The sequence below is a fragment of the Betta splendens genome, chromosome 16 (assembly GCF_900634795.4).
Source record: "Betta splendens chromosome 16, fBetSpl5.4, whole genome shotgun sequence".
In the NCBI taxonomy this organism is placed as follows: domain Eukaryota; kingdom Metazoa; phylum Chordata; class Actinopteri; order Anabantiformes; family Osphronemidae; genus Betta; species Betta splendens.
In genome coordinates this window covers 12,068,733-12,080,350 of record NC_040896.2, presented here as the reverse complement: position 1 = coordinate 12,080,350, position 11,618 = coordinate 12,068,733, and the positions used below count along the sequence as shown (strand labels likewise).

At 48.1% G+C, this 11,618-nt stretch overlaps 3 protein-coding genes across 5 annotated transcripts; 1 reads left to right on the top strand and 2 right to left on the bottom strand.

Annotated features, from left to right (window-relative positions):
• Positions 1-2,449: 2,449 nt before the first annotated feature.
• mfap5 (microfibril associated protein 5) lies at positions 2,450-4,593 on the top strand. Of its 3 annotated transcripts, none has more exons than XM_029129097.2 (7): positions 2,450-2,539; positions 3,356-3,440; positions 3,548-3,580; positions 3,669-3,704; positions 3,823-3,910; positions 3,984-4,057; positions 4,135-4,593. In XM_029129097.2, the coding sequence occupies exons 2-7, from the start codon at positions 3,398-3,400 to the stop codon at positions 4,272-4,274; spliced, it is 414 nt and encodes a 137-aa protein (XP_028984930.1). In that variant the 5' UTR covers positions 2,450-2,539; positions 3,356-3,397; the 3' UTR covers positions 4,275-4,593. The 3 variants fall into 3 exon arrangements, with proteins under 3 accessions (XP_028984930.1, XP_028984931.1, XP_028984932.1); XM_029129098.2 differs by having other exon boundaries at positions 2,497-2,543; XM_029129099.3 differs by lacking the exon at positions 2,450-2,539 and having other exon boundaries at positions 2,918-3,440.
• Positions 4,594-4,599: 6 nt separating this feature from the next.
• Positions 4,600-8,191, bottom strand: LOC114842959 (adaptin ear-binding coat-associated protein 1-like). The gene is made up of 7 exons (XM_029129076.3): positions 7,999-8,191; positions 7,249-7,349; positions 6,897-7,001; positions 6,670-6,751; positions 6,467-6,575; positions 6,207-6,354; positions 4,600-6,072 (listed from the first exon to the last, which is right to left on the bottom strand). The coding sequence occupies exons 1-7, from the start codon at positions 8,097-8,099 to the stop codon at positions 5,960-5,962; spliced, it is 759 nt and encodes a 252-aa protein (XP_028984909.1). The 5' UTR covers positions 8,100-8,191; the 3' UTR covers positions 4,600-5,959.
• A 232-nt stretch (positions 8,192-8,423) lies between these two features.
• aicda (activation-induced cytidine deaminase) lies at positions 8,424-10,077 on the bottom strand. The gene is made up of 5 exons (XM_029129091.3): positions 9,965-10,077; positions 9,220-9,385; positions 8,853-9,135; positions 8,652-8,767; positions 8,424-8,561 (listed from the first exon to the last, which is right to left on the bottom strand). Exons 1-5 carry the CDS (start codon positions 9,982-9,984, stop codon positions 8,511-8,513), a joined length of 636 nt encoding a protein of 211 aa, XP_028984924.1. The 5' UTR covers positions 9,985-10,077; the 3' UTR covers positions 8,424-8,510.
• Positions 10,078-11,618: the final 1,541 nt, after the last annotated feature.

The window sequence follows — 11,618 nt, the reverse complement described above, 5'->3', positions numbered from 1 at the left end:
GCTGACCTGGTTCCTCTTTCGTCCCGCCGCCGCCGCCTCGGTCCTAAAACGAACACGAAGCCCCACAAACCACTCCTTCAGCCGTGCTGTGGAGCTGTGTCTACATTTAAACAGGTAACAGGATGTCCTGACGAAGGAACGGGGCTCGTTTGACACCAGAGGACCACGGCCTGACGGGTGGAAACACATGGAGACAATAGAGTGCCAGCGCAAAGATGCTGCTGGAGGTGTAAATCTGCTGGAGGTCCACGAGGACAGAAAGCAGCCGTGTAGAAAAACACAGCCACACAGAACGTGGACGGCCTGTCCCACAAACGTGCCACGACACAGGGATGCAGCTCGTTTTACCTCCGCTCATGAATTAGTCGCGACAGGCCTTCGAATGTTTGTGAAGCGCAGAGACACGCTCAAATCGAGAAACTCTAGAAGCTTGGATTTAGATTTGTAACGTCAGCAGGGTTCAAATGTCAGACTCCTTGTGCTTTAAAGAATAAACTTTAAATCAATAAAAAGGTACTTGGGTTGGAAAGTCAGCGTATTTTAACAGTAACATTTCAATGTGTGCTGGAAAACAGGGTCATCTGTAACAGATACAGAAAAAAATCTGTCATCCCATGAGAACGCACACCGATACACAAGCTAGACGGATGGCAAGAGCGCAGCAGATAAAGTCTTCACATGGGCCAACGTCTGAAACGAATCCCAGCGGGGGGGCGACGCGTTTGCATTTACCCGACGCTCGGCCCATTGCTCAACCTGAGCCCAGATGCGCTCCGAGGCCTCGAACGGTCGCGTTTGCTACCGATTCACACTAATGGGAGCGTTCAGGCGCCGCTCTGTGGGTCGGGGACCGAACGCGGCGGCACGTGAAAAACATATCAGCTGCTAGAGATGCGTAGAAGCAGAGGAAGGGAGGATCGGGTTGCAGCAAAGAGAACGTTGAAGAGAGAGAGAGAGAGAGAGAGAGAGAGAGAGAGAGCGAGAGAGAAGGCATTGCAGAGCTGGAATGCGTCATGCAACGCCGTCCAGCTAATAAACAAGTCCAGAGATCATAATGTGTTTACTGTCTGGCACGCTTGCCTTAAGTATTCTGTGGTGCCTTCAGGCTCCTCCACCTCCCGACTCTGTTTTTCGTTTGATTTCTCCCTGCTCTCCCCCGTTTTCTCGCATGTGGGAGCGGCGTGACCGGAGCTGCAGGTTGCAGTGATTGATGGTCCCCTCGTTGGCTCCGCTCCTCTTCTCTTTTGCTTACACGGCCTCCATCTGTCAAGCTGTCGTCGGCCTCACCCGGTCGACCTTGTTAGGGCCGCCCCACACACACTGGCTGCGGAGGCTGCGGAGCCGTCAGGCGGATGATGAGTGTCTCTCTCTCGGATCGACGGGGCCTAACATAGGTTTAGAGCCAGTGAGAGTTTGGTTGTTTGACTTCAGGGGTATGTGTAGCAATATTTATATTTCATGTGCGGAAGCCAAGTCACGTTTCTTTTTCCACGGGGCCAGAATGTCCCCAAAAATCACCTCAACACACGAGACAGTATGAAAATGATGCCTTAACTGATGCAAACTGTTGATAACTGTCCAAAAAAATAGTTTGTTTTTGCTATTGCTGATTAAAGTTTGTATTTTGAGCCAAACCTGTGTCTATGCTTAAACATCCAAATTAAGAGTGGAGCAGATTTCACATCCTGATCTGATTCCATTTGGACATGCTTTTTGTTTTTTTTAAAAATCACAGCAGAGAAAATCTTGAGTTCATCATCTCTTCATATAAAAAAACTCCAAAGCAACTAACATGAATAAATTTAGTGATGTTTCAATCTCCCGATTTTGTTGCACTGCAACATGTGTTTGTGGCATGTAAATAATTCTAAAGATACTAAATTTAAAGGTCCAGGTGCAGTTAAATGTCAAATCTGGTGTCAGTGTCAAAGTAGTTTGAGCAAAATGCTGTTAACTAGATTTGTGGAATAAACGAATAACATGTTCTAAGTGGTCTATGAACTCTAAGGTCTGACTGACACGCACACAGCAAAAACGCCTAAAGACAAGGATCACCTTCATGTGTTCACTGCGCCACCTGCTGGTTAAAAGTAGGCAACGCAAAGAGCCAGAGGGAACGTTTGGATGCCCCGAGAAGCACTTTTTTATTTAGTTTTCTACTTTTACCAAATATTTTCATGTTATGCATTATAACACACACAAACCATTAAAACTAAATCCATTCAAAATATCAGTCCAAACTCTTAACAATCGTATCAACCATTAACAGTCTGAATATTGTGGGTTTTGTGTTAATGAGAGATGCTGAGATGCAACACTACAGATAAAGGGTCTGTTGAAGACGACCACAAATAAAGTGTCCATGACTCCGGGAGAAGATTGTTGCAAATGTCCAGATGACTGAAAGGGGGGGAAAAAGAAAGAGAATAATGAAGGGCAGGAGGAGAGAGGGAGGAGGGAGAGGAGGGAGGAGGGAGGAGAAAGAGCAGGACACAAAAGATTCATAAAAGCAAAACATTTGTGGACGACAGCAAAAGTTGTGAGTATGTGTTATTTATTTAGTCTTTTACATCAGTTGGACACCAGAGACATAATTATATCTACATACCAGTCAGTGCTGGGCTGGTTTCTGATTAACTGATCTACTGCAGAATCAAGTTTTGCATGGTGATGTCATATGTGGTTGCATGACTTCTGTCAGTGTAAAAAGTGAAAAATGTCACAAACATTTCGACAACAGAGGAAATTGTGAGCATTTAATTGAGGAATTGCTAACATTTGGACTCTGGGGCAGTAAAGACAACAGCTTGTGATAAAGATGTCGCAGCCGATCGTACAGTCTGCAACCAATAAGGAGAGGAAGGAATGCAACGGTAATGGGGGTGGGGGGGGGGGTGAGGGCTCAAACAGGGCACAAAAAACACATTCTTTAGAGAGAACTCATGTCTTGGACTCCAAAGCTACACTGACACATCACAAGAGGAATGATGCAGGGCGGGAGAGGAGAGAGGGAGAGTAAAGAGGAAGCGCAAGCGAGAGTTGGAAAAACACCTATTTGAAAGAAAAAATACGTCTCTTTCCAGCAAAACTTCCCCTTCGAATGTTTCACTACCTGCGCTTTGATCCCTTGAAGACAGATTACCTCTCATCTAATTCGCATCAGGCACAATGTCAACTTGTCTGCGGCTCTGTGTGTGCTTTTAGCCGAGGCAAAACCTTTAGGAAAACATTGCAGGGCGCTGGAATCCTGGGAGAGGTTTATCCGCGAGAGGATGAAAGGAAACATAAAAAGCCCGGGTGAGGAAATTGAACAGTTCCACTCTGTGAAATCACCCTGACTCCTTTCCTCGTTCAGTTTCCTCCAGCTCGTAAAGCTCACCTCTCACCAGCAGAAGGAATGGGCAGCCTTCCACTGGTCCTGCTCCTCTGCAGTTTCCACGGTAACGCTGCCAAACACACAAATCACGCCGCTTTCATTACGCGCGAGTTGCTATGTGTTTGTTTATGTGCCGCGGGACCCTCCCATGGTTTGGTTTGCGTTCCACAGCGCTCACGCCTGCGGCCCGGGCCCAGCACATAGGTAATGCTCCTCGCCTGTGACTCACCCGTGTCACCGCTAAGGAGCTTTTCCAGGCTGATCCTGTTTTCTGCCCTTTCCTTGTTGCTAGAGAGCTCGGAGGCACCTATCGGCGCGCTGCCGGCCGGTGAGTGACTGCAAAGCGAGGCCGCGTTCGACCTTCCGCTCGGGAGGCGCAGTCAACGGCTGGCGCAACATTTTGCACTGTCTGATTGTGAAATGACGCTTCTCCCGTGTCTCTGCAGACTGCAGGGAGGAACTGTATCCGTGCACCAGGATGTACTCGGTCCACAAGCCTTTCAGGAGGTGCATTGCTACGCTCTGCATCTACAGGTAACAAGTGGCCCCGGATCAAACTTTACTTTAAATGCAACACAACGCGTAACACCCCCCGTCTGTGGCACAGCATGTCTCGCGTCTACGTGATCAACAAGGAGATCTGCACGAGGACGGTGTGCCAGCAGGACGAGTACCTGAAAGGTGAGCCTTGGTGCACGAGGAGCGCTCCGGCTGTGACCCGAGGCCTCACGCGGACGTTCCTGTCTCCTCACTTGCAGCTGAGCTGTGCAGGGAGTTGTCCGGGTGGCCCAGGCGCGTCGAGAGATCGTCCACCGGGAAGCGCTGCCGCAGCCGCAGCCGCAGCCGCAGCCGCAGCCGCAGCCGCAGCCGCCCCGGGTCTTGGGCAGAGCAACCGTGAGGGGTCCAGGTGTGGGAATGCGTCCGTGGAAGATGATAAAACGCGGAGCCTGTGGCGGTGTCATAGAAACTGCCTGAGGCCCCGTCAAACCAGTGAACACAGACAATGTGCTCATTTCAGTTGTGTGTTGTTGGACACAGATCATATTTCCCATGGTTTACGCTCAATTAATGTGCAGTAGCTAACGGCCTAGAGCAGCACATCATGCACTGTACAAAGAAAAACCCAGTGTTGTGTAATGTAAGCAGCCACTGCCAATCCAGTAAGTGCACTATTATATACTACTTTACCCAATAAACAAGGTTGGTTCAGTAAAAGATGCAGGTTTTGGTCATTAGGCGATATCTTTATGTTTTTCCATTGCATATTGATTTCTATACACATAAACAGTTTGAATAACAAGTAACACGTAACCGCAACGGTAAACGAAAGCTGACCGACACTATACAGGCTTTAAACAAACCATGTGTGTTTCTATCGACATCAGTGATCATGCCCGCGTCACTGATGTCAGCACGACACCATCCATGTACAGGGAGAGAGAGGGAGACAACAAACAGAACACGGTGTCAAACACAGACTAGCTTGGGTTTGTGTGGATCCGAACATCAGTACTACAGTAACTTTTCATCTCAAAACGGAGTCCAAGTTCACAGTTCAAACTGCTTTGTACAGTGGAGACAGACCTGCTCGCACCTCCTCATGGAGACTTAAAGGAGAGGCAGGAGCGATGCAGAAATGCGGACCTGTTTACTAACCGGGCCTAAGAAGCCGTGACCTAAATGACTCACCAGTCACGGCTTTAACAGCTGTGCAGAGCAGAGATGACATAACATGGACGTAATCATCAGCTTTCCCTCGAAGCAAAGATAAAAGCACTCGATGCCTCACTTTCTTTTGCTAAACCCCATCGCGTCCCACAGCTATTTTCCTGTCTCCCTGCACTGATTTACAGTCCTAACCGATCCCACAGGGCCCAGAACCCATCCCCGGTGAAATATGTATTACAGCTGCATCTCCTCAGTCAAAGTGATGCTGCCGGGACACAACAGCCCACTAGAGAGTGCTAGTAAACACTGCTAGTCATTGAATCACAACATCTGCCACAAGATCCCTTCAAGTACAATAATTTGGTGGTAAACCTTGGAATAATCTAAAATTAGATCTTGTCTGCGTTAAATGCAGACTTTATGCATTACTAAGTACACAGACAGCCTAGACTGTCAGTCAGTGCATATATTCAGTCCCACAGCTGGAGACTTGGAGACAGTGAAGCACATGACAACACCAACTGCAATAATTACAAACTACCAACAATATATACATTTAAAATAAATATTCTCTGTACATGTATTTAATATTATCTAATTAAACCTCAATATCAGATGTTCCTGATTATATCTCTTGATCATACTAGTACTCGATGATAGAAATGAGCAAATAAGGGGGAGGAGAAGTCAAAGGCAGGATTTAGACAAGAAGATGGAGAAGTTGTAAATCCTTGTAGTTAAGACTGTGGTGTGAGACCCGAGTATTTACCATCTCAGAATACAAGTATCTTTCAACCTGAACTAGAGCAAAATACCAACAAAAACTAGTAGAGCTTGGCAGATACAGGACCCCAAAAATGGGAAAACAAAATTGCAAAAGAGCGACAGAAGGACGAAAACAGACTAACTCTGTTTTCACTTTGGAGCTACGGAGTCAAAGTCTCCCCACAGGTCAGAACTGGCTGAGGTGGTGGAGTTGGATGGAGCCACTGAGTTGGAGTTACTGGAGTCCAGGTCTAGCAAACAACCTGAGGGTTCAAAATAAGACACAAACAAATAAAACACATTTGTCATAATAATAAAAAGATTATATTCAATAAACCTATAAAAACATTTTTATTATGCAAAATAAACAAAGTTAATGTCTGCAACGTGTACCTACCGGTGTCACTTCCACCTGCAGATGGTTGTGTGTTATGATTGGTCGATCTGGAAGAGGGGGGTGGAGCCAGCTTTCCTCCAGGAGGAGGTGGAAGGAGCCCGAGGCCGCCTGAACTCTGGGGACGAGACCTGTCCTTCTTCTTTGATTGCTGAACACACCACAGATTTTTTTAATAGGTTGCGTGAATGTGAATAGACATTATTGTTAGACAGTTGCTGAACTCAACTCAAAAGTACCACATCTTAAAAAAAACATGTTACCCCAATGTTGAGCGTGATGGTCTGGCCTTCTTTGAAGCCCAGGTCCAGTTTGGGAGTAGAGTCTGGGGCCTGTGCCTGTTTTTTCAGTTCGTCTTCCTGTTTTACCCACCTGGAGCGAAAAAAGGCAGATGCAAAAACAATAAAGGTAGATGCAGAAATGCAATCAGTGCCGATCCACGATTAACTGTCAGGTAAATGCGTACTTGAAGTGGTCCTGAAGTGCAACATTGAAGTCAAAAGCATCACCTCGGTCTCCGAACCCGATTCCTATGAACGCACTGTGGCCTGAACAGAGCACAGCAGAAAATGTTCCTGAACCACTACATTAAACATTTTTAATTAACATGGTGTTTCTCTTCTCTGAGCTCCTCAAACACACACTGAGCTAAATCAGTAATATTTATAGCCTGGCTAAATGCAGATCACCCACCGTTATCATCTTGGATGCGGAGCACAAAGTAACGGCTGGAGTCGCCAACTGTCTCCACCGCGATGCCAGGGTACTCGTCTACCGGAGCCTGAGCAAACAGCTCCCCTGCACAAGAGTTAGAGGCTATTTAGATCACGGATCAATTAAAAACGCGCAAAAGCTCCATCATTAAGCCCTATTCGCCCATAAACTCCAGTTTGGCGCCAAAATAGCCTGCGCGCTTGGACAGCCGGGTCACCTTGGGAGGAATGAGTAACAGGGGGGGGGGGCACAAACACTGGGGTGATTTACAACGGCCGCGGTGCCAGTACACAGAGGCGCTGTCCGGTCCGGACCAGGCGCCCGCGCTCACCAGACACTTTGTCTTCCAGCTTCACGTAGGCCACTTTCCCCCGCGCGGTCACGCGCATGCGTCCCGTCCAGTCAGGTGCGTCCAGCTTCCAGTCGGCGGCCCTGGACACACACACAAGGAGTCGGGCCGGGTGTGCGACTGACACACTGCTGTGTGTGTGAGCACAGTGTGACTAAGGCCGAAACATTACATCATCAACCTCACTCACAACACTTCTGATCAGTGGCTTGTTATTGAGACTGGGAGCAGCAATAAAAAGCGGCTCAAACAAGCAGCATTACATCACTCGTAATGATGATGCCTGTGCTAGCATTTTTTTTTATTCATTGCCACCAAAGCGACATCATCCCCGCTGAAGTATCCGTGAGCAGTTCAATGTCGCTGCTTAAGCGTCGGAAAACAGACAATAACCCAGTTCTCTGTCAATTTACTTGCTGCTTTTAAGCAGCGTAAGCTTTATTTCACCGCTCGCGCGCCACTGGAGGAAGGCACGACAACGTAAACACTCTAATCCGTTTGTGTAGCGCAGGTACACGCCACACACGCTGATTAACTGACGTTATTCTCTACGGTGACCTTGTAAATACACAATGAAAACATGCCCCCCCCCCCACACACACACACGCTGTGCGCTGGCGAAGGGACGCTGCGTGACCAGCGGACGAGCGGGAAGGTGGGTCGCCGAGGCAACGGCAGCTCGCGGATGCTGGCTCCGACGGCTCGCGCTCAGGCCGCTGCCGCCATCCTCACCTGATCGCCCGGTTGGATGTTCTCGGTGGGATTCGGTAAACGTTGATTTCGGGCTTAACGCAGAGGACCGACTCGTACTCGAACTGACCCTCGGTCGCCATGTTGACTTTTGCTCTGCCGTTGAGCGCCGGTGGTTGTGATGAGACGGTGAGCGGCGGCGCGTCCGTGCGGCGTTAACGTGACCGTAATAGACGGTGTATTTGCGCACAAATAGATTGGAGACCATGTTTCACCGAGGAATAAAGCGTCGTTCCATCTATTACATGTATGTTATACTAATTTACAGTCTCGTGAGAACACAAAACACAAAACAATATCTCATTGTATAATATTTTATTTCACATTTCATTATTGCTACAGAATCAGCAAGCAGCAGCTACCTAATGTTTTAAGCCTTGCCTCAACGTAAAAGCTCTGTTTTTCTCAGTTTTTGTAATTCTCAGTTTAGCATTGTAGTGATGAACCAACAGCAACAATGGCAACATTAGAGGAGGTCACAGCTGCAGTACGTGTCACAGTCCAAGAAGCTTGAAGGCGTCTCTTAAGTCTTCGGTTTCGCAGGGCTGAGAACGTAAGAAGCAAAGCACGATTTATAGGATGGTTCATGTTTTATTACTTTAAGCTTGATTGTGTCACGTGTGAGCCCTTTGAACCTGAAGGATGCGGTGCAGTTTTCTGGTGAGGCGAACGGAGTTCCGGTGCAGCTCCTCCCAGGCCTTGAACTTACTCTGGTTGCGAGCCACAAAGGTCTGCCAGCAGTAGAAGAAGTCTGCGGACATGGGAGAATTCCCAGTAGGAGCCATCATGACAAATGCTCGACATTCCATGCGCTCGTGGCTTTTACGCCCCCCCACCTTTGTAACTCATGACCGTGATGTGCACCCCGGCCTTCTTCAGCATCCTCAGACCCTCCCGCTCGCGGCTGTCCTCCATGTCACAGAAGTAGAGGCGCGACACGAAGATCCTGAGGCGAAGGTTGGGCGTCTGACTGAGGAACTGGGCCAGTCTCAGCGAGCAGTTGGCGCAGGGAGACCAGGAGCAGAACCAGGTAATGGAGTAGCTGAGCCTTTTCTCCCCTGTGCCCCCGCACCCCCAAAGACCGGGGCACAAGGCTCCTAGATGGCGCAAGAACAGCATCTATGGAGAAGGAGCAGCGTGTGAGAACTAAAAAGGAGCACGATCATTCTGTAATTTACAGTATGTGACCCCCGCATGTCTTACCTCTACATGGCAGCCATTACGATTGCGTAGGTGTCCGAAGTCAAAGGTCAAGGAGTCTGGGCCCACCCGCCGCTTCACCACAAAGCAGAGGTACGTCTCACACCGACCCCTTGCCCAGCGCACATTCTTGTAATGGTAGATGAATTTCTTCCGCGGTAAAAGCACGCTGAGAAAAAAGCCAACGAAATGGTTCAGAAAGTAAGAGTATTAATGGTGATACTGCACTAGTAATAACAGTCATTCACTTTCACTCGCTCACTCAAACGGCAGCTGTTGGATCATGAATGAGACACGGTTTCATCATTGTCAAACAGGGAAACTCGAAAATAAAAATACAGCAACCCTAGTAATAATCAGATGACTGATCTTTTTGTCAGTACGTTGGCTTGATAAACACATGTAAAACCTGTGGTTAACCCAACAGAAGTGGACAGAAGACAGTAAACATTCACTGCTTCTTCTCACTCTCAGTTTCGTAACTTTTAACGCAATCAGAGCACTTGTTCAGCGTAAAATAAACCTGAAACCTCGATTTGTATCGTTCCGAAGTATTGTGTCAGTTATTTAAACAGATTTAAACAGAGTATTAGAGCATGGTTCATACTATGTAAACAATTTTTCCTAATTTTTCATTTTAATATCAGTGGCGTAACTGTACGACCTGCTTCGCGTTAGCAGCATAAAAGTGCATCGAACAGAAAGACATAAGCAGAGTGTATAAATAGAACATCTCCGTTTTGCTCACCTGTCTAGCTTTGTAATCATTTCGAAAGACGCGCTTTGTCACTGGGGTGTGGGTAATGATGGAGGTAAATGAGAAAGAGCGAAAGTGTGTGTGTGTGTGTGTGTGTGTGTGTGTGTGTGTGTGTGTGTGTGTGTGTGTGTGTGTGTGTGTGTGTGAGAGAGAGAGAGAGAGAGAGAGAGAGGGGTTAAAGGGAGGGAACTGAGAAAATATACCTCTAAACATAAACATCCTGTTAACTACAGAGGCAGCTTCTGGTTGGACAGGAGGATTTTTTAAAGTGGGTTCAGGGGGCGTGAAGCAAGAGACGCTGTCCTGCGTCGCTGAAACATAATTAAAGATGTAAATTGATTACTTATTTGCATGGTGGTGTTTTTTTTTTAATTACACTTTCAAAACTCTGATATTACCTAATGATTAAAGCGGAGCCTTTTTGACAGGCAGAGGGGACGTCAGTGGGAAAGCTGATTACACAACTCAGAATTTATAAATTGCCCAGAAATGAGAGGAGGGTTTGACGTAATTTCTAGCCTTGGGAGCTTTTCACAGACGTCAGTAAACTGAGCCGACTGGCTGGAACTTTCCAAACTTCTAAAACGCATCCAGTCAATGGCTCAACTTTGTTTTTCCCAGATCGTTTAGAAAAAAACATACCTCCTGGCCTTGATCTGCACGCACAGAAGCTGAGGGCTCTTTGCCCCCCCCGACTCCGTCTTATATTTGGGTTTTCCCAAGCTGTGTCAGGCTGGAAGCGGACCCGTAATTGACCCGCCTCGCTTTGTGCGTGCGCTACAATGTCTGGCCAGCTGACCGACCGCACTGTGGACAAACCCCACACACGCGCCTTTGAACTGCGCGATGCCGTCATCGGCCCTCGGCCAAATCAGGATGTGTGCTCCTCCGCTGCCGCCGTTGCTCTGCTCCGTCTGCTCCAGCACTGGGCCCGTCCGCTCGCCCGGTGCCACTGCATGCAGGCATCCTGCTTTCCCATGACTCCCCTCACCCTCGCATGCACTCTGCGGTTTGGGGAATTCACCGTTTCCCAGCGCGCCTGTTTTTGGAGCTATTTCTGTGTGTACGTGCGCATGTGTGTGTTACCCATCTGTATAAGCGTGTCATTAACACAGTCTATATGTTACACATCATCTGGAGCTAATTTATCTCGTTTATTTTATGTGTTGTCCAAAGGTTCTGAGTGCTTTACGGGTGTGTGTGCCGCCTCACACCATTCTACATTCATCTTACAGTGCACCAGGCAACCAGTCTCTGCATTGAGTCTATGGTGCACGTCCTCGCTAGACTTCAAATGGCTGATCAAATGCCAAACTGTATGTAACCACTTCCCACCCAGCTCTCTGGGTTCGACCACAGCTGACCAAGGTCATCTCGCAGTCACACATGAGCGCTCACATGCACGGCCACGCCTTTCCAGCACTTTGTGTGTGTCGACGGGCAGAGATCGGTATAGCCAGACGTGGCTGTGCATTAAGCCCATAGCGAGGGGCAGAAACCGGGGCTAGGAAATGCCAAGTCATACTTTCCGAACCCACCCGCCCACACGCTGAACACACGCGCACACACGCACACACACACACACACAGCCGGAACGTGCAGACACACACGACCACAGTTACAAACAGACTTTCTTTCCAGTGTG

Excerpts from the sequence above, each read along its gene's own strand:
- mfap5 (XM_029129097.2), top strand. The coding sequence starts at position 3,398 with ATGGGCAGCCTTCCACTGGTCCTGCTCCTCTGCAGTTTCCACG. Across the intron at positions 3,581-3,668 it reads GGCCCGGGCCCAGCACATAG|AGAGCTCGGAGGCACCTATC; the intron begins GTAATGCTCCTC and ends CCTTGTTGCTAG. Across the intron at positions 3,705-3,822 it reads TATCGGCGCGCTGCCGGCCG|ACTGCAGGGAGGAACTGTAT; the intron begins GTGAGTGACTGC and ends GTGTCTCTGCAG.
- LOC114842959 (XM_029129076.3), bottom strand. The coding sequence starts at position 8,099 with ATGGCGACCGAGGGTCAGTTCGAGTACGAGTCGGTCCTCTGCGTTAAG. Across the intron at positions 7,350-7,998 it reads ACATCCAACCGGGCGATCAG|GGCCGCCGACTGGAAGCTGG; the intron begins GTGAGGATGGCG and ends GTGTGTGTCCAG. Across the intron at positions 6,576-6,669 it reads GCACTTCAGGACCACTTCAA|GTGGGTAAAACAGGAAGACG; the intron begins GTACGCATTTAC and ends TTTTCGCTCCAG.
- aicda (XM_029129091.3), bottom strand. The coding sequence starts at position 9,984 with ATGATTACAAAGCTAGACAG. Across the intron at positions 9,136-9,219 it reads GTAATGGCTGCCATGTAGAG|ATGCTGTTCTTGCGCCATCT; the intron begins GTAAGACATGCG and ends CCTTCTCCATAG. Across the intron at positions 8,768-8,852 it reads CACGGTCATGAGTTACAAAG|ACTTCTTCTACTGCTGGCAG; the intron begins GTGGGGGGGCGT and ends CCATGTCCGCAG.